Source organism: Trachypithecus francoisi, unplaced genomic scaffold (genome assembly GCF_009764315.1).
Source record: "Trachypithecus francoisi isolate TF-2019V2 unplaced genomic scaffold, Tfra_2.0 Lachesis_group6, whole genome shotgun sequence".
NCBI lineage: Eukaryota > Metazoa > Chordata > Mammalia > Primates > Cercopithecidae > Trachypithecus > Trachypithecus francoisi.
This window is the reverse complement of record NW_022681471.1, coordinates 22,788,393-22,810,506: the sequence shown is the minus strand read 5'-3', so window position 1 is coordinate 22,810,506 and position 22,114 is coordinate 22,788,393. Positions and strand designations below refer to the sequence as shown.

At 38.9% G+C, this 22,114-nt stretch overlaps 1 protein-coding gene and 1 pseudogene across 1 annotated transcript in view; one reads left to right on the top strand and one right to left on the bottom strand.

Moving 5' to 3' along the window:
- Positions 1 to 22,114, top strand: part of GPC3 (glypican 3) — a 456,145-nt gene that overhangs the window by 218,817 nt on the left and 215,214 nt on the right. Inside the window, exon 3 of the mRNA XM_033200897.1 lies at positions 14,716 to 15,410. Within this exon, the coding sequence (XP_033056788.1) occupies positions 14,716 to 15,410 (695 nt within the window). The remainder of the gene's footprint in view (positions 1 to 14,715; positions 15,411 to 22,114) is intronic.
- On the bottom strand, positions 4,837 to 10,809 carry LOC117078116 (annotated as a pseudogene).

The following is a 22,114-nucleotide window of genomic DNA, read 5'->3' as shown; positions in this document are numbered from 1 at the left end:
CCATTCTAGATGTCAGTGGAACTGGCTCTTTGTCCAAAAATTAAGGAGGGGAGAAGGGGGTATAGTGGGATATGAAGGAGGAGAGACATCATAGGTAGTGTTCAGGTATGTATATACTCTGGCTTTGCATACATGACAATAATTTTCTTTTTAAGCAAAGGCAATGTCAAAAAGAGGTTGCAAAGACCCGCTGGAAAAAGGAGAAAAGTTTTGCTTCATGAAAAGTCCATGGAGTCAATCTTTACTTACTCTCAAGTTATTCCTGCAGAGTGAATTCTTTACTTTAGGTGCATGATGCTCAGTAAATTGTGAAACTCTTCCCCCTCTGCATGTAGGCATTAGAGACTTTTGGAGATGCATCCAGAATTTATGAAACCTCTCAGCAATCAAATAATAATGATAAATTACGTGGTTGCTTTAGTGCCTTGATGACCTTGTAAGACAACCAGGGGAAACAGAAACTAACATGCCCAGCTAGACCAGGAACTTCATTAGAGCAACATGGCTATTTTCCTACCAGCTGACTTATTTTGTCAGGTTATAACCTTAATTCTGGAGATTCACCCCCGCCCCATCCCCCGCCACCCTATTCTCTCACACAGACTCCCTAACACACACATACATACAACTCAGTTCTAATGTGGACGCAAAAATCATTTTATAATGTTTATAGAATATAAGGGCAGTTGACTGAAGGTGAAACATTCCTTCTTTTGGACAGACTCAGGGGAAAGCTGCATGGTTGAACTTTGCTTGTGTGCCACCCCTGCCCACGTGCCACTGAATTTGACTGGAGTACCTGTGGTGGTGGTTACCTTCCTGCTAAGTCTTCACCTGCTTCCAGAGTTCACTGAGTGCACCTGAGTAGCTCTCTTCACCCGATTTAATTATGCCAGCCTTCAAGAGTCCCTTGGCCTTCATCCTCCTGTGTTTCATGTGTTGGAATACCCTGCAGGAAACTGAGTCCTAAGAAACTGTCAAGATCTTGGCCCTTGAGCCTTGTTTCTGCCAGTAGCCCTTTGAATGAACTGCAACTCGGGGGATAGCCTGGCCTTTTTGCAAAGGCTGGCTTTCCAATTAAATAGCAGAGTTTTGTGGTTAGAGTTGAGAGCTCTGAGATTTCATACCTGTATCAGTAATCCCTAGGAAATGCACAATATTGACCTCTTTCACTTATTTTCTTATAATTTCCATTTCATCATGACTCGAAGGGAACACAGGTAATGCATTTCTGGGGAATTATTGTTGTTGGTAAGTAGCCGGAATCATTCAGATTTTTGCGTTGTTCATCGCATCTTGCCCAAGTTGTAGAGTTATTTTCCTGAAATATTTAGTAGACCCAGTGTAGCCAAACAGCTGAGGTATTAAGTTTACTTAGTCAAACCAAAAGGAAAAGAAAACTACCTATATCTGGAAGCATTGTTACATAGTAATTTAGTAGGTAAGCGCTGGATTCAAACTGCTTGTATTCAAATCTTGGCTGTTCTACTTACTGTCTGTATAAGCTTTCTAAGTTACTTAACTTCTCTGTGCCTCAGTTTTCTTATCTGTAAAATGAAAAGAATACTATACTCACCTCATAGGGTGATTCTGATAATTACATAAATTAATTCATATAAAACGCTTGAAACACTGCCTGGCAGATGGTAAATGCTCCAAGGATGCTAGTTCTTATTATACCTAAAGCTAATCTTGAAGTGCTCTGCAATACTTGCCCCTGAATAAAATGGACATAATGGAAAAAATATTTGACAAATAGGAGTTCTGTGTTTCATTGCTGCCACCATCTACTACATAGCTATATGATTTGGAGACAATCTTAGTTTCGGTTACCTGATCTGTGAAATTGGGATAATAATGTTCCCTTAGCAACTGCTCAAACACATGCATTCACGAGTACACATACACACATGCTCACATTCAATGATAGAGAAAGAGATAATTAAGTTAGAATACAGACTTTAAAAATCTGAAATTACATGAGGCATTTTGCAGATATGGTGATCTGTTGCCATGTATACTATGTATACTTAAGCTATAAAAGAGTCCCAGAACAAAATAGATTAATACTTTTATATCTATATGGTATTTTATGGTTTTCAAATGAGATAGACCATCTTGTATTTATCACAGCTGGCTATATCTGGCTATTGCAAGCCTTTAGGATCTAGGGACAAGTTGTTTGCATATTTTATTCACAGTCCAGCAGAGAGTGTACACTCGGTAAATATTAAATGGAAAAAATGTATTTTACACAAGTGCAATCAATCTAATGAAACAGCAAAGATGCCTCAAAAATGGTCTTTAAATAGTTTTTTAGCAAGTGGTTAATGTTGCTGACTTTACATAATGTCAGGGGCCTATGATAATTTAGGTCCCAAACAAGTTGAAATTCGTACTGGACACATCTTTAGAGACTGTGATATGAGTCACCCAGGGAAGCAATAGCCCAAAGCTTTGGGGCTTGGGATTGCTTATCTCAGATATACCTTATCATTAACAAGAGAGTAGGCAGTGAGTCTGATGGTTCTCCATCTGTAAAGAGTCAAAAGAAAATTGTTACATTGAGTGCCCAGTTAGTACTTAAGTATATGAATGATTAAGGCCTTGGAAGGGGATATGTGTTTAAATGTTAAGCCAATTCAGATATGATACTTCTCATTAATGATGGAAAGGAGGGCTAGAATGCACCTTCCAATAACAATGGGGAAGACGAGTCTGTTGCTTTTGTAATCACTGAAGCTTTGGCTGTAAAGCACTTGCAGAAATAAAAAGTGCCATGAAAATCTTTAATAACTGTTACAGACACAATGCTCTCAATAACAATTGTTGCATACACTACTGGCAATTGACCTTTCTTAGGGTATTAATTTAGTGTCTAAGTGGTTTAAGAGGGAAAGAAGAGCATATAAGATAAGAGCACAAGACTATGTAAAATGCACACATTAATTGTCCTAACAATAACACAAAAGGTCCCCTAGATGTTTGGCTCTTTCTTTTCAATGACTACAGGATATTGAAAAGAAATACAGGTTTTTTATTAGATAAAGGTACTACCAGAATGTTTGCATTTAAACCTTTAAGTGCAGCTATTCCTTCTTTATGGTACAGAATCTTTCATTCAATACTTACTCAAAAGCCTATTTTTATTTTCCTAAGCTATGGTTAGTAATAGTAAGTTCTTGAGAGAAGAAACTCCTTAGCCTTGATTTGTGGAATTATGGTCATATACTATTAAAAAACTCACAAGTTGAGAAAACAATAGCCAGATGTAGAATATATGTTAGTGATTTTTTTTTTTTTGGTCTAGCTAAGATATAATCCACTCTTAGCATGGCTGTTTGGAGTAATCCATGTCCTCTCCTCATAAACTCTTTGGAGAATGACGGTTTTTTTTTTTAAAAAGAAAAGTTTTTAATTAAATAGAATGATTTGGTGAGTCCTGGGGGCCTTTTAACTACTCACTATGTGGATTATTGGAAGAACTGTAGTAGAACTTTACTTCTTTGGGTACCATCAGTCTTTCTTTTGTAAAGAATGAACTAAAAAATTTAAGAATGTGATCCTGATACTTCTTTGTAGGTGTCATTTCTTAGCCATGAGAATGTCGAATAAGTAAGACTATTTTCCAATCAGCCAAGAATGAGCTGGTCCAGATGAAATCCTGGAAGACAGAGAAGAATGAAAAAAGGCTAAGGATCATGACTTATAACAGAAATAACTCATCGAGATGACAGCACAAAAATTACTGACCCCCAAGCTTCTCTTACAAGAACCCGAGTTATTCTTGGTGTGTCCACAGTAAAATGGGTTTCTAAACCCCAGTGGCTTTTACAAGACAAACTGTTCTTAAAGTTTTATCTATTTAAGAAACAAGTTTTCATGTGGGATTCTCCTACACTGTTCCGTTTAGCTACTTTCCCGGTTTTTCAGGGGTGTCTTTTTCCTGAACCCAGTGTGAAAACAGACAAATTCTGAGTCATGATGAAGGTAGCCTTATTAGCAACTCCCTAATTTTAACATTGTTACATTTGACCCACATTTTCAAGATATGGAAAAAGGTAAAAAGATGGAAGATTTTGGAAGGATCATATACATAGATTCAACCGAGGGCATTTTTTCTACTTTCAACTTCTATTTTAGATTCAGGGGATACATGTGCAGGCTTGTTATATAGATATATTGTGTGATGCTGAGGTTTGGGATATGATTGATCCCATCATCTATGTACTAAGCATAGTGCCCAGTAGTTAGTTTTTAAACCCCCACCCCTGTAGTTCCCAGTTTCTATTCTTGCCATCTTTATGTCCATGAGTACCCAATGTTTAGCTCCCACTTATAATTGAGAACATGTGGTATTTGGTTTTCTGTTCCTGCATTAGTTGCTTAGGATAATGGCCTTCAGTTGCATCCATGTTGCTGCAAAGGAAATGATTTCATTATTTTCTATGGCTGTGTAGTATTCCATGGTGTATATGTACCACGTTTTCTTTATCCAGTTCACCATTGATGGGCACCTAGGTTGGTTCCATGTCTTTGCTATTGTGAATAGCGCTGTGATGAACATGTGAGTGTATGTGTCTTTTTGGTAGAATGATTTATTTTCCTTTGGGTATATACCCAGCAATGAGATTACTAGGTTGAATGGCAATTCAACTCTTAGTTCTTTGAGAAATCTCCAAACTGCTTTCCACAGTGTCTGAACTAATTTATATTCCCACCAACAGTGCATAGGCATTCCCTTTTCTCTGCATCCTCAGCAACATCTGTTGTTTTTTGACTTGTTTTTTCTTTTTTTGAAAACTGATGTTTATTTTTTGCCAAGCTTGCTTCCATGTTGCTTAAGAGCTGATATAAGAACAGCTTAAGACCAACCAGTGGTTGCACCTACCCATTCAGTGGCCTGAGCAGTGGAAGCTGCAGACCAGTTTTCTGTGGCAGGCTAAGCACTCCAGTCTTCAGTAGGGAACTGCTGAATAGGCACAGAGGGTACCTGCACGCCTTCAGACCAGTCTGCCACCTCAGGCTGAGTAGCAGCGAACTCAGGAGCTGGAGCAGTCCATTCACTTTGAAATTCCTCCTTTGTCACAGCCTTTTCAGCAGCAGTCTGCTATTCTTTTTCAATCTCTTCAGGATCTCTGTAGAAGTAGAGATCAGGCATGACCTCCCATGGGCATTCACAGGAAATAGTACCACACATGTGCAGAACTTCCTGAGCCAGCATCTACCATTTCAAACCCACTGAGTGAGCTCCCTTGTTGTTGCATGGGATGGTAATGTTCACATAGAACAGAGGAGAATCTGTGTGACACAGAGCAATGGTGGGAGGATTAACATAAGATGCCTCTGTGAGAGGCTGGTGGTCAGCCCTGGGGTCAGTAACCACAAGAAGCCGTGGCTCCTGAAAGACTGCCTGGATCTGGTTAGTAAAGGTTCCAGGAGTGAAGCGGCCAGCAATTGGAGTGGCTCCCGTGGCAGCAGCCAACTTCAGCACGGCCCTCAGGCCAGTATTCCTGGAGGATATGACACTGACATCAGCAGGGTTTTCAATGGCAACAATGGCACGAGCTGCCAGCAGAAGATTCTCCCAGGTCCTCTTCAGATTTAGGATGTAGATGCCATCACTTTTCTTTTAGAGATGTACTGTTTCATTTGGAAGTCAAGGTTAGTGCCACCTAAGTGGGTTCCTGCTGCAAGGAACTTAAGGACACCCTCCTATTTCATTTGCAGGACATCAAGGGCTCCGGACTTTGTGAAAGTTTTCCTCTAAGTTAGGACAGGAATCCCAAACAATGCTGTATGGACCCCTCTGTGGGTAGCGCGGAAAGGCTATTGTTTTTTTGACTTTTTAATAATACTCATTCTGACTGGTATGAGATGGTATCTCATCGAAGTTTTGATTTGCATTTATCTGATGATTAGTGATGTGGAGCTTTTTTTTTTTCATATGTTTGTTGGCTACTTTTATGTCTTCTTTTGAGAAGTGTGTGTTCATGTATTTTGCCCATGTTTTAATGGGGTTGTCTTTTGATTGTTCAAATGTTTAAGGTCCTAATAGATGATGGATATTAGACCTTTGTCGATGCATAGTTTGTGAATATTTTCTCCTACTCTGTAGGTTGTCTGTTTACTCTGCTGATAGTTTCTTTTGCTTTGCAGAAGCTCTTTAGTTTAATTAGGTCCCACTTGTCAATTTTTGTTTTTGTTGCAATGGCTTTTGAGGACTTACTCATAAATTCTTTCCCAAGGCCAGTGTCCAGAACGTCAGCCAAGGGCTTTGACCACTGCTAGGGAAGACAGTGTTGAACTGCTAATGAGTCCCTGACAAGGTGTTTGCCATTTATAAACATAAACATTTCTATAGTTGCTACTCATACTTGTGAGAAAACATTGTTGAAATGGTATTTTTTCTTTAAGTGATAGGTATAGCTCCTCTCTCTCCTTCTCCTTATTTATTTACCTACCTATTTGTTTTTATCCTACTTTGTCCCCAGAGGAATTTAAAGTGCTCTACAAATATGTGCATAATAAATGTAAGATGCAATGCAACTGAAATACATAGGAACTATCCGGCAAAGGGGAAAGTAAGATGGAGCCAAGTGTAAGGTTATGACACAAAGTGCATGGTATGAAGTTTATTATGCTTGATAGAAGCAGACCATAAATCTGGCCCTAAGCCTTCCAGTAATAAATGTGAAGAGGGAAAAAGGATGAGTTACCTGAATTATGGTGTCCAGAACATTAAAATAAACTAGTTGTTCAAGAAAGCTAATGGTGGGTAAACGATAAGAAGTAGTTGGGCTAATGAGTTGGTCAACTGTTGCAGACTCATACATTTTCTAGTAGTTAGAGATATTCACTTCTCATTTCTGAGGACCCTTTGAGTGAATTATTTTAATTGTTCTCTCTGATCTATAATAGCCTTTAGGGAAATATCTGTATCTATCTCTCTCTCCATTTATCAAATGATATACGTAATAGCCTGTGAAAAGCATATGTTTCTTCTTTCTTTCTTTCACTCATTCCTCTATTCCTCATTGATGTACGTTGTATTTAGAAGCCTAGTGTGTGAAATTTAAAAAGCAAGACTGTATATATTTACAGGCTGGTCATGGACCTGCACAAATAAATTGCTTATATTTAATAGCAACTTATTTCTAAGCTTTGTCCATTCTAGTTAAGTTAATGTGAAACATAAAATGCAAGAAAAATCTGACAGAAATTGGAGCAACACTTTTAGTGTCTTCTCTATTATTTAGTTTTTAAAATGTGAGGCTTTCCTTACAACCTTAACTTGCAGTTTCTATGTGACTGATTTCTAAAAAATCATTTAGTATTTAAAAATAACATTGAAATGTGTTACCTATTTGGCTGTTTTGGTCCATTAACCTTTTCCAGTGGTTTTTTCAATTAAAATTACATTGATACCATATGGCATCTATTGTATGTGAAAACTCCCTAACTCATGAAAGAAATGTCAAAGCAGATTGAGGAGGAAAAAGAGGGAGTGATTTAACACTCTTCAGTGGTTCTAGTCACTAGTTCCATCAAGGGCTAATTTCCAAGGCCCAATTTTTTAAAAAAAAATTTAAAAAATTAATAGACCTTATTTGTTTAGAACAGTTTTGGATTTAAAGAAAAATTGAGCAGGTAGTACAGAGTTTCTGTGTGCTCCTTCTTCCCTGCCCAGGACTTATTCTATTATTAACATTACTAGCATTCGTGTGGTACTTTTGTTATGATTAATGAACCAATATTGATACATTATTATTAACCAAAGCCCATAAGTTTACATTAAGGTTCATTCTTTGTACTGCATGGTTCTATAATTTTTTACAAATGTATGATGTCTTGTATATTTCATTAGAATATCATACAGTATCGTTTCACCACCCTAAAATCCATGCTTCACTTACTTCCCCATGTTCTCCTCTCCCCTCTCAAATCTCTGACAACCATTGATTTTTTTAGTGTCTCTATAGTTTTGCCTTTTACAGAATGTCATATGGTTGGAATCATATAGTATGTAGCCTTTCAGACTAGCTTCTTTCACTTAGCAATAGACATTTAAAGTTCCTTCATGTCTGTTTGTATCTTAATCTCTCATTTCTTTTTATTACTGAATAGTATTCCAGTGTATAGATGTACCACAGCTTATTTATCCTATTGAAGGACATCTTGCTTGCTTCCAGTTTTGGTGATTATAAATAAAACTGCTATAAACTCTAGGTTTTGTTGTAGACATGAGTTTTCAAATAAATTGGGTAACCACCAAGGGGCACAACTGCTGGATCACATGGTAAGAGTATGTTTACTTTTATAAGAAACTGCCAAACTGCTTTATAAAGTGGCTGTACCATTTGTATTAATATTCCCTCCAGCAATGCATAAGAGTACCTGTTGCTCTGCCTCTTTGCCATCATTTGGTGTTGTCAGTGTTATGAATTTTAGCCATTCTAATGGCTTTGTGATGGTATCTCATTGTTATTTTAATTTGCAGTTCCCTAATAACATATGATATTGATATCTTTCTATTGAATATCTTTTTCCCATCTGTATATCTTCTTTGGTGACATGTCTGTTCAGATCTTCTGCCCATTTTTTAATTGAGTTGTTTTCTTACTGTTGAATTGCAAGTGTTCTTGGAGTGTTTTGGATACAAGGCCTTTATCAGATATGTGTTTTGCAAATTTTTCTCTTAGTCTATGGCTTGTCTTTTCATTTTCTTGACATATGCTTTACTCTTCATTCTCTTAACATTGCAGAATGGATGTTTTTCTGCTTAGTGCCTGATAAGTCTGACTAATCAATTTTCAACTTCATGGATTGTGCTTTTACTGTTATATCTAAAAACTTATGGCTAAACTTAAGGTCAGTCACCAAGAACTCCCAATTTACATTCTATAAGTTTTACAGTTTTGCATTTTATATTTATGTCTATGATATATTTGACTTAATTTTATGAAAGGTGAAAAGTCTATATCTAGATTCAGTTTTTGCATGTGGATGTCCAGTTGTTTCAACACTATTTGTTGCAAAGATTATTCTTTCTTCATTGAATTGTCTCTGCTCTTTTGTCAAAGTTCAGTTGATTATTGTATTTGTGTAAGTCTATTTCTGGGCTCTGTATTTTGTTCCATTGATCTGTTTTTCAATTCTTTCACCAATACCAAGCTGTCTTTATTACTGTTCCTTGATGGGAATTCTTGAATTCAGGTCATGCCAGTCCTCCAACTTTGTTTTTTTGCAGTGCTGTTACAGCTATTCTGAGTCTTTTGTCTTTCCTTATAAACTTTAGTATTGATGTCCACAAAATAAGTTGCAGGGATTTTGATTGAAATTCATTGAATTTATTGATTATGTTGGAAAGAATTGAAAACTTAATAATATTGAGTCTTTCTATCCATAAACATGGAGTATCTTTTCATTTATTAAGATTTTTTTTTATTTCTTTTACCAGAGTTCTGTAGTTTTCCCAGTCTGTACACCTTTTATTTCCTTTTATTGTCTCATTGCAGTAGCTAGTACTTTAAGTATAATGTTGAATAGGAGTGCTGAAACAGGGGCATTCTTGCCTCATTCCTGATCTTAAGGGGAAGCATGCAGTTTCTCACCATTAAGCATGATGCTAGCTATAAAATGTTTTTGTGGACGTTCTTTATCAGGTAAAGAAGGTTATCCTATGTTTCTGGTTTGCTGAGAGTTTTGATCATGAATGATGTAGGATGTTGGTGGGAGAAACAGCAAATGTTATTGGCAGGAAAAACAGCAAATGTTTTTCCTGCATTTATTGATATGATCAGATGATTTTTCTTATTTAGGCTGTTGATGTGATGGACTACATTAACTGATTTTTTCTCTAGTTTTCTTTTTTTTATTTCATTTTAAGTTTCAGGGTATATGTGAAGAATGTGTAGGTTTGTTATATAGATAAATGTGTGCCATGGTGATTTACTGTGCTTAGCAACCCATCACCTAGGTATTAAGCGCAGCATGCACTAGCTATTTTTCCTAATGTTCTCTCTCCCTCCCCGCCTCAACAAGCCCCAGTGTGTGTTGTTTACTCCCATGTGCCCATGTGTTCTCATTGTTCAATTCCCACTTATAAATGAGAACATGCGGTATTAGGTTTTCTGTTCCTGCATTAATTTACTGAAGATAACAGCTTCCAGCTCCATTCATGTTCCTGGAAAGGACATGATCTTGTTCATTTTTGTGGCTGCATAGTATTCCAAGATGTGTATGTACCACATTTTCTTTATGTAGTCTACCACTGATGGCCGTTTGGGTTGATTCCATGTCCTTGCTCTTGTGAATAGTGCTGCAGTGAACATACACATGCGTGTATCTTTATAATAGAATGATTTATATTCCTTTGGGTGCATACCAAGTAGTAGGATTGCTGGGTCAAATAGTATTTCTGCCTCTAGGTCTTTGAGGAGTCACCACACTGTCGTCCACAATCGTTGAACTAATTTACATTCCCACCAACAGTGTGAATGCCTTCCCATTTCTCCACAGCCTCACCAAAACTGTTGTTTCTTGACTTTTTAATAATTGCCATTCTGACTGGTGTGAGATGGTATCTCATTGTGGTTTTGATTTGCATTTCTCTAATGATCAGTTATCTTGAGCTTTTTTTTTTCCATATATGTATTGGCTGCATAAAAGTTTGCAAAGGACATGAACAGAAACTTCATGTGATATGACCAATTTTACCACAGATCCTGGCATGTACCTTGCAGTTACTTCATAAATACTACTTTTCTTTCTTCCGTTAAGGTACCTAAGCTTGAAAACAAGGACCATTTTTATTCTAACCCATTGTGAGGCATTTACACCAGGAACATAAAAAGTTCTTAAGTATTTGCCATTCTTACAGTGCTGGAAAAACTGCCTTGGAAAAAAAAAACCTGCTTCTATAAGGACTGCCTTACCCTAAAGGGCTTGAAAGAGATTCCATGGTTCATTTATTCCTCTCTTCTTCCAAACACAAATATACTCTCCTTTTTTTAAATACCCAGCTTACTACTGAAAAGGCCCATAAAAACTCATTTCTTCCTGTCTGGGTCTGAATACAAGAACATCAGTATCAAATACTAAGGATAGTCATTTTGCTATGGTGATAGGCTATATGTCCTGGGGGATAGTAGAAATTATTGAACCATTTAAAGAGAGGTAATAGCCTGATTGTACACTTCACCATCAAACCACATCTAGAGAATTGTATCCCTTTTTGAACACCATAACTTAAGGAGGACATTGACAACACTAGAGCATGTCCAAACGGTGGTGACCAGAATGATAATGGGGCATCTAGATGTCTAGAAACCTTGCTATATTAGGACATGTATTAACCCAAATTTATTAAATCTATTTGCCTGCACCACTTATTTTTCTTTATGTTGTAAAAAGTTAGAATATTTTCTATTCAATGCCAAAATGTTCATGATAGCTTTGATTTTACATTGTTTGTTCAAAGTTTTCCTGGATATACCCTTGATTTCTTCCCAGGAAAGAGGCAGAGGAAAACCTCCCCTAGTTGAAGTGTACATTATTATCTGACCAAAAAAAAAAAAAAAAAAATCAATGAGCTGAACTTTGCAGTAATTCCAACCCTTGATTTCATTTCATGAAACCTCAAGTTGCCAAGAAAAGCTGAGCATCACTTTTCACCTAGTGTTGGTTTCTATAAGTCTCCCAGGAGCCTTTAGTTGACCAGTTATGGTTTGGTTTGTTGTTCTGTGATACAGAAGTAAGTGGGTTGGGGAAAGCCCAGAGATGTGCTAAGTGGATTCTGAGCTGTGGAAGTCGGAGCAGGGAGCACATATGAGCTTGAGGTTCAAAGTAAACCCCTAGACCTTTTCCCCTGCAACATGCATTGTGATTATTCTTTCTGCAGAAGAGTTTATGATCTTTTATATTTTCTTTTTCTATAGATTAAGAGTGCTAGTAACAGAACTTTAAAAAAATGTTATGACAGTACAGTCAATGGAATCTCGCTGTTGTACATCTTGCACATTAGAGAATGAATGCACTGTACTTGAGATAGAGCTTGCCTTGTATAAAATTCATTTTAGGGATGCTTGGATGATTGAGATCTACAGGAGTGGCATATCCACAGCTGTCTTTTCCCTCCTCTTCATTCTGCACAAAGGCAAGGTGAAAGGTGTGCCTCTGCTTGGTTGGTCTTTGGGTTGCAATTCCTTCTAGTATGTTTCCATTTGAAGATGGGAAGCCAATGGAAAAATAATGAGTTTAAAATAGAACTTTACTTTCTGCAAAGGTTTTTGAGAATATGTGTATTGGCTGTAGGTCGAGGGCAGCAAGAGTGTAACTGTTATGGAAGACACTAGTTTGGTGTTGATTGCTTCTACTTTCCTGTGTGACCACGGGAAAATGCTTTAACTCTACTGAGCCTCAATTTTGTCATCTATAAAATGGGAGTTGTAATACCAAACTTAAAAGATTGTTGTAAAAAGTAGATGCCATAATATACTTGAGAATGTTTTGTAAACTCTAAACTGTATAGCTTGTGAATACTTCTAAGACAAGGATGGTATATCATTTGTCTCCATCTACCCAGCACTTACGTGCCTCTAGCACCTGCCACAGAGCCTGATATATAACAAGTGAGTGCCAGCTGAAATTAAAATGAATGAATAGTTTCAAATCTCCAAATTTCTGATGATTTGAATGAATTTATTGAGTGGTCCTCTGTATTGGGCTAATCTCTTGGCCTCATCCAGCTTTTAGAAAACAAGGATTGAGATTAAAGGAGCATGTGGAGTTTGGAGAGTTGTTATAAGATAGACCAACTTTCTAGGAATTGCTTAATGTTCTAAACAAACAAAAAACAAAATGAGCATTCAGCAACTTATGGAAAGGCAGATTTTTTCCCCAGGGACACACAGCTGCAAAGCAGAAGTAATCAATGCAAGCTAGTGTCCCTCAGAGACTGTTACACTCTCACTGCCCTCAGACCTGCAGCCAACACACGTATACTCAAAACCTTTGTAGGGGCCGGGCGCGGTGGCTCAAGCCTGTAATCCCAGCACTTTGGGAGGCCGAGACGGGCGGATCACGAGGTCAGGAGATCAAGACCATCCTGGCTAACACGGTGAAACCCCGTCTCTACTAAAAACACAAAAACTAGCCGGGCGAGGTGGCGGGCGCCTGTAGTCCCAGCTACTCAGGAGGCTGAGGCAGGAGAATGGCGTAAACCCGGGAGGCAGAGCTTGCAGTGAGCTGAGATCCGGCCACTGCACTCCAGTCCGGGCGACAGAGCGAGACTCCGCCTCAAAAAAAAAAAAAAAAAAAAAAAACCTTTGTAGGAAGTTAAGTTCTGTTTTAAACTTATTATTTTCTCAAGTGAGCTTGGAAGCCCAATAGAATTGTCCTGGCAATTGTTCAACATTGCTTGGCATGTCATAAGCCCAAGGGAAGAATCTAGGGAGCATGTTCTACCCTGGGAGGGATCTGGGGCAGATGGTGGTAGCACAACCTAGAGCTCACTTCTGCCACAGATGACTGAAATGTTGGACTAAGTGATCCCAAGAAACTGTTAGAGTATGGTCTCTCTAGTAGTCTAAAAGTGGTAATAATTTGATTTTTCAAGGCTCATGAACTGGCATCATTTGGAGTACATCTGTCATGGACCTTTGCACTTTGGAAGGAAATGGAAGGAAGGACTATGTTAATTTTAGGTGTCTCAGGAACTTGGCTGTTTTTGTTTTTAAACTCTTACTTCTTCAAAAGCCTATTGTGGTTGTTTTTCCTTCCCTCATATAATGTAGAACTCTGATTATATGAAATAATTTGGGTCTGGGATGTTTCAGTTTGGAGAAAATGAGATGGTGACATTACTACTTTCTTTTTCAAACCAATGACACTGATTAGGCTTTATGCAAAGGGGTTGGGGCAGCAGATACAATTATGAATTTGTGGTCTCTGTAGAGCAGATAAGGCTTCCAAGCCACGTGGAAACTGAACTTAGCAAGGAAGCTTAGTAGTTATCCCTCCGGATGTTCAGCTTGCAAATACCAGAGGTGTTGTTTTCAATACCAAATGATAGATAAGTACATGGATTGTTTTTCCACCCAGATACAAATGCATTGGATAAATTCCATTTCCAGGTCTGGCAATCTGTCAGAAAGCTCTCTTTAAAGTTATCAGGAGAAAATCTACCAAAATGATTAAATTTGTGATAGCTTTTATTCTTGGCTAGAAACTTGCCTCCCCTCCAGGGCTAAACAGGCTTAAATTGTTGTGTGAGTTTATACAATATATGGTTTGTTGTCAAATATTTATCTCTGTCTAAAAATGAAATGTCCTGAAATACAATTTCTTTTTAACTGAATAAATCAATGTGAGAAAGAGAAATAACTTCTCATTTAGCCAATTTTTAATCAATGTTTTCATGAAAGGCCGAAATGTTAACCGAATCTTGGCTTTTGTCATTTGAAATATAATTTGTGTGTTAAGAATTTATGTGCACATCAGAATCTGGACTTCATGTTCAGAAAGGAAAATTGATTTATAGGAGCAAACAACTGCAAGAGTAGAGGCAATGCCAGAAGTGAATGAGAGTCAATTATTTAACGCAAATGGGACATTAATCACCACAGCAATAGAGAAGTCTCAAATTCATTTACACCCTGGATTTTCATGCTTTAATTTGTACACATTTTTGTGTCTCTTTTTTTTTTTTTACAGAGGCCTTTGAAATTGTTGTTCGCCATGCCAAGAACTACACCAATGCCATGTTCAAGAACAACTACCCAAGCCTGACTCCACAAGCTTTTGAGTTTGTGGGTGAATTTTTCACAGATGTGTCTCTCTATATCTTGGGTTCTGACATCAATGTGGATGACATGGTCAATGAATTGTTTGATAGCCTGTTTCCAGTCATCTATACCCAGCTAATGAACCCAGGCCTGCCTGATTCAGCCTTGGACATCAATGAGTGCCTCCGAGGAGCAAGACGTGACCTAAAAGTATTTGGGAACTTCCCCAAGCTTATTATGACCCAGGTTTCTAAGTCACTGCAAGTCACTAGGATCTTCCTTCAGGCTCTGAATCTTGGAATTGAAGTGATCAACACAACCGATCACCTGAAGTTCAGTAAGGACTGTGGCCGAATGCTCACCAGAATGTGGTACTGCTCTTACTGCCAGGGACTGATGATGGTTAAACCTTGTGGCGGTTACTGCAATGTGGTCATGCAAGGCTGTATGGCAGGTGTGGTGGAGATTGACAAGTACTGGAGAGAATACATTCTGTCTCTTGAAGAGCTTGTGAATGGCATGTACAGAATCTATGACATGGAAAACGTACTGCTTGGTCTCTTTTCAACAATCCACGATTCTATCCAGTATGTCCAGAAGAATGCAGGAAAGCTGACCACCACTGTGAGTACCAGTCTACAGTTTTCAGAGGATTTGGGCCTTATTGGGGTGAGGTGGCCAGTAGCAGGTGCTGATGGAGAGAAATGATAACAAAATTGGAAGCAGGGGAAGGGATGATGATAGACTGAATGACCTCACAGAGTTAGGCAGCATATTAAGACCACAGGCTATTATGGTCCACCCACTTCCTTACTGTGTGACGTTGGGAAGTCATTTTATCTTTATGAGTTCATTTTTCTGATTCATGAAATGGAAATAAAAAGAATATCTTCTTCATAGGGAATGGCGTTTGTTAAAGCACTAAGCACATGTCTGGTACGTGGTAAGTCTTCAATAAATGTTGCCTATTATTAGCATTATTGTCAGTTATCATAATCCTCATTTTTGATACACAATAGATGACAAGCCTGTGAAGTGGGAGCTATTATCTTCATTTTATAAATGAGGAAACTGAAGCTTAATGAAATTGCAACTTGCCTAAGAGCACCCACCTAAAGTTAGCGGAAGAGCCATACTTCAGAAATTGACCAGATCTCCCTTTAATTTGGTTATCACCAATTTTTCTGATTCTAGTTTCCTCTTGGTGTTTTCAGTCATGTATATCACATTAGCATTTTGAGTAGTAACTTCAAACACAGAAGACTCAGCTAGAGTTCACTAACTAAACCTCACAAGCACATAAGCAAGGCAAACAATCCATGTTCTCCAGTGGTTTTGTTTATAGCCTTGATTCTATCAGTCTAACCCTGATGAAATTCGTGATGGAGGAAGGGAAGTTCTGTGAGTGAGGCAGCAGTTTGCTTGGTTTCAGTCAGATATTCTTAGTAACGGAACCACAGGAGACACCAACTTCCAATATATAGCAGAGCATGTAACCAAGAGCTACCGGTCAGTTCCCCTAAGGTAGTATCTGATTCCTGAATGCTGCCAGCTTTGTAGAAGGAGGTAGCAGAATAGTATATTACACTACCATTGTTGAGCTTCCACTACATCTCAAGTGCTATGCTGGCTAGTTTACATAATATCATTTCATAGTAACCCATGAAATCAGTCCTAATAAACCTAAAAGCTGGGTTTTGTTTTGTTTTTCTGTTTTAGAAATATTCTATTTCTCCTTTCCACTAATTATTTTTCATTGATATACAATAGATGTACATATTTTCAGGGGACATGTGATAGTTTAATACATTCATATAATTTGTAAAGGTCAAATCAATATGATTGGGATATCCATCACCTAAATATTTGTCTTTATGCTAGAAACATTCAAATTCTTCTTTTTTAGCTACTTTGAAATATATGTGGCCAGGTGCTGTGGCTTATGCCTGTAATCCCAACACTTTGGGAGGCCGAGGTGAGAGGATTGTTAGAGGCTGGGAGTTCAAGACCAGTCTGGGCAACATAGAGACCCCATCTCTACCAAAAAAAAAAAAAAATACAAAAAACTAGCTGGGCATGGTGGCATGCTACTGGGGAGACTGAAGTGGGAGGGTGACGGGCTCAGGAGGTCAACTCTGCAGTGAGCCATGATCACGCCACTGCACCCCAGCCTGGGCGAAAGAATGAGACCCGTTCTCAAAAAAAAAAAAAAAGAGAAAGAAATATATGATAGATTACTATACACTGTATACACCCTACTGATCTATCAAACACTGAGTCTTATTTCTTCCTCAAAGCTAGTTAAGTCCGAGGAGCTGGGATTCAAACCCAGACCTTGTTGGCTTGGTTGATCCACACCCTTAGCATCTATACAGTGCAACTGCTATGCACTCTGAACCATTGCTTATCCAAAATGTGGAGGATGGATTAGGCTATTTCAGCTTGTCTTTAAACTCTAGGGGTAATTAGTTTCTTTGGTGAATTAAACTAGGAAAGAGGACAAAAATGATGCAACCCTCAGCCTGACTACTTATGGAGTTGCTGTAATTGCCCCATTCACAATGTTAGTCATTTAAAACACATTTCCTGTGAAAATATTTTATAGTAAGATGAACAAAAATGTCCTATCTAATTACAGTGTTTTTCAGTGGCTAATTATTCCCTTGACTGCTTCACAATTTGAGGCCAGATTCTGGGGCCTTCTGCAAAAGTAAATTTTACCAAACTAGAAAAAGTAAATGCATTCATATGTTCATTCACCTAATACTGATTCAGGGCCTACCGTGTGTAAGACACAAAGAAAGCATGCCAGGGGCGTGGAAATACTTTCAGTAAGAGGAAAATAAAGAGACAACATTAAAGACAGGGTGTAGGAGTGTTTAAAGGTTGCCTCTGATATTGGTCACTTCACAACAACACAATTGATCTTGAAAACAAGTATCCTCCTGTGGTGCATTTATTTATTTATTTATTTATTTATTTATTTATTTATTTATTTTTGAGACAGAGTCTCGTTCTATTGCTCAGGCTGGAGTGCAGTGGCATAATCTCTGCTCACTGCAACCTCCGCCTCCTAGTTCTAAGCGATTCTCTTGCCTCAGCCTCCCGAGAAGCTGGGATTACAGGTGCACGCCACCATGCCTGGCTAATTCTGTACTTTTAGTAGAGACGAGAGTTCACCACATTGGTCAGGCTAGTCTCGAACTCCTGACCTCAGGTGATCCACCCGCCTAGACTGCCCAAAGTGCTGGGATTACAGGCGTGAGCCGCCGCACCCGGCCGTGTGGTGCTTTTAAACACATAAAAAATGAAGTGAGGAGCTTATAAAGAATTAAGTGCACTGTTTTGATCAGGCACTAGACATGAAGGTTCATTTAGGAAACATTTATTAAACATCTGCTTTGTGTATGGCACTTTGCTAGGTGCTGGATATTCAAAACTACCCAAGACATAGTTCTTAAGTCTTGAAAAGGTCACAGTCTAGTTGGTAGACAGACGTGTAACTGAATACATTTCACCATAGTGAACATTTCATCATAATGTGAATGTTGAAAGGACTGTGAGAGATTAGCTAGTCCAATCCCATTGATTTACAAAGGAAGAAATAAAGTTCAGGGAGGCTTACCCAAAGTTATGTAATTAATGGAGGAGGCAGAAGTAGAATCCAAGGTCTTCTGCTGCTACAATCTAGTACTTTTTCCATCACACCAGTCTGTCCCCACTTAGGCCCCCCTAGACTTTTACTCTAAGAGCTCCATTAGGATTTTGCAAATACATAGTGAACCTAAATTGGATAGCTATTTCTGGCTGCCAAACCTGCTACATTTTAGGTGCATGCACATGAGTGCAGGGGGAGTGCATTTCATGTCATTATCATTCAGGAAGAAAGGCTTTGGCTGTCAAGAGGTGCTCAGTGATGCAAGCCCTTTCTGTTTTGGCCATTAAGGGCCTGATTGCTCCCAGCTCCCAGCTGGTTATGAGAGTGTGAATTCTGCCATCCCCAGGGAATGCCTGAACTAAACCAGAAAACATATGTAAACTCTGCCTTGTTCGTGTTTTATGATCACCAACTCTAAGTAATATGTACCAAATGGTGGGGGTAGGGGAATCACTGGCCAGGTGTGATCCAGCCCATACTCAGTACAGGTCAAAAAGGGACTGGGCATTTATGAGGGCAAAGGGAAGTCAGAGCTGCAGAACTCTATTTCACATTAACAAACCCACAGAATGCCCCAAAGCAAAAGCTGGTTTAAAACTAAAGCTTTAATGAGATTCTCCAGTAGCACCCTCACCTTCCTGTTGCGATAAAATGTAAAAACTTGCCATTCAGTCCTGCTTGAGGTTCAGTTGTGGTGAGAGACTTCTTTAAAAATATCCTCTTCCTGAGCTCTGCTGGGATATCCTTTCGAGATGGTTTTAAGCCATGACGTGCGGTCTGCCACACAGAGACTTTGCCTAATTGTTTTTGTGGCTGTCGTCTACCCAGATTATGAAGATTGCTTCGGTCTTCTAAGTGAGTGTGGTACTGTTCGGTTTTTTAAGTGTGCCTGGTTGGTGCTTTAGTTTTCTCTAGCATAGTTCTCAATACTTCAGACTACCAAGTGAAGGCAGGCAGACAAATACTGGGGTATTTTCTCTGGCAGCACCACTGGAGGTGGTAAAGGATCCTGTTCTCAAACTCGGCTCATCATCACAATCACCTGGGTTACTTGTTAGACACATTCCTGGAGTCCACCCCTGGAGAGATTCTGATACCAAAGATGTGTGAAGAGGTCAGATGATTTTCTTTCGTTTTGTTCTGTTTTGTTTTTTGAGACAGGGTCTCACTCTGTCACCCAGGCTGGAGTGCAGTGGCTCGATCTTGGCTCACTGCAACCTCCGCCTCCCGGGCCCAAGCGATTCTCATGCCTTGGCCTCCCGAGTAGCTAGGATTACAGGCGCGTGCCAAGACATCTGGCTAATTTTTTGTATTTTTAGTAGAGATGGGATTTCGCTATGTTGGCCAGGCTGGTCTCGAACTCCTGGTCTCAAGCAATCCACCTGCCTCAACCTCCCAAAGTGCTAGGATTACAGGCTTGAGCCACTGTGCCCAAATGATTTTTCTTTTTCTTTTTTCTTTTTTTTTTTTTTTTTTTTTTGAGACGGAGTCTTGCTCTGTCACCCAGGCTGGAGTGCAGTGGCGCGATCTCGGCTCACTGCAAGCTCCGCCTCCTGGGTTTACGCCATTCTCCTGTCTCAGCCTCCCGAGTAGCTGGGACTACAGGCGCCCGCCACGTCGCCCGGCTAATTTTTAGTATTTTTAGTAGAGACGGGGTTTCACCGTGTTAGCCAGGATGGTCTCGATCTCCTGACCTCGTGATCCGCCCGCCTCGGCCTCCCAAAGTGCTGGGATTACAGGCTTGAGCCACCACGCCCGGCCCAAATGATTTTGCGTTTAAGAAATGTCCCAGTTGATTCTGATGCTTCCTTGGGAGCATATCCAGCCACCTCGTTTGGAAGATAAAGAAAATAAGCCCCAGAGGTTGGAAGTGAATGGCCTATGTTCCACAGACAATTAGTGGCAAAGCTAGGACCTTTAATTCTTCATCTATAAAATGGGGTTGAGATATGGCAATTAAATGCAATGTTAGGTTCAGGAACATGGCAAATACTCACTAAGTCCCAGTCCAGTACTCTTTCTTACTACAGTGATCTAAGTGTCAATTGAAAAATGAGTTTTTCTTAAACTTATTTTTAGGTGCCAAGATCTCTTAATGTTATTTTAGTCTAAATGAAGTAAATAAAAATAGTAAGTGTGTGAGAATGTGTGTGTAAATACATGTGTGTGGGGGGGGGAGGGGAGAGAGGGAGGGAGGGGGAAAGAGAAGATTTGTGCTGATAATCCAAGAAAGTATTAATGATGAGACTATAAATAGATCTGTTTTGCAAACTGAGGTAAGTATCTGTACAAACTAGGATAAATATCTTGGCCCCAAGTGAGAATTGAATAGATCTTTAACAGTATTTGGGTGAAAGTATCACTATTAAATTTATCAGTGCATTATTGAATTCTACATCTTATACCTTAAAGCAACTACAAATATGTACCATTTTGCAATACATATATTTTCAGTGTTGTTACACCCAAACTGCTAAATGCCACAGCTTCTTTTAAAAATACAACTGTTTTTATCCTGAAAACCATTTTGATTGCTGTTACCATATACCTATGTGTGGACTATATGCATAGCCATTGTATATTTCATGTATAATTTATCCATTTACTAAATGATCAATAATTAGCATGTTGGATGTTTATCCCTCTCCCAGAAACTTTCCCAAAACTGTCTGTAATTTTGTTCACTTCCTTTAATCCCCAAAGTAACTACTCACATGACTTCACATGGCAATTTGCACTTTTATTTTTCTGCGTGTACACACATACATACTATCTTTATTGATTCATTTCAGCATTTCTCAGAGTTAGTGCTTCCTCTCCCACAATTTCATTACCTTGGCTTGTTCTGTTCTTCCTTGAACATTGTGTAGAATTGCAACCTTTTCTACCACCATTATTTCTCCCTTTCTTTTTTCATTGTGATATTCATTTTAGCACTATCTGAAATAGTATTCATTACAGGAAGCATTTATTGAGCATCTAATAATGGAAGCACTATGGTAGCCACTGTGGATCAGAGGGAATAGCTGGAAAGATGCACATGACTCTGTTGTGTTGCCCTCAGTGGTCACTTGGCTAGTAGGTGGTAGAACTGGTATTCAAAGCTGAATCTGTCTGACTCCAAAGCTCATGCTCTTAACCATTACTCTATATTGCTCTCTCAAGTAATTCTGTTCTCTTCAGCAGAATCTTTATTCCCCAAACACAGACTAAGTAGGTTTTTATTATATTATTTAATATCCGGTATTACTCCCTACTGTTTTTCCAGCTGCACAATCAGTTTTTGAATTCATTCTCCCTCCTTGGAGACTTTTGCTCTAGTATTTCCCAATGAAGTACTAAAAGGCATGAGATTTTTCATCTTCCTAACACTTAAAGGAACAGAGTAGTTTCAAGGAGAAGAAGGAATGTTTGTGCAGGTGATGGAAGGTCCAGTCACACAGTCAGATGACTTGGCCTAGAATCTATGTGAGCAGTGCCGGTGGTGAGAAAGAGATTCTCTTCTACTTGCAAAGTTGGAAATCTGCCAGTTGGACCAACAGATAGTTTTTAATGCATCTGCCTTTGATCCCGGACATTAGAAGAACATCAGATCTCCAGTATGGAGTGTCCTTGGCATTTAATAATAGTAACATTGCCTACTGAGAACCTAACATATCCAAGTACATCC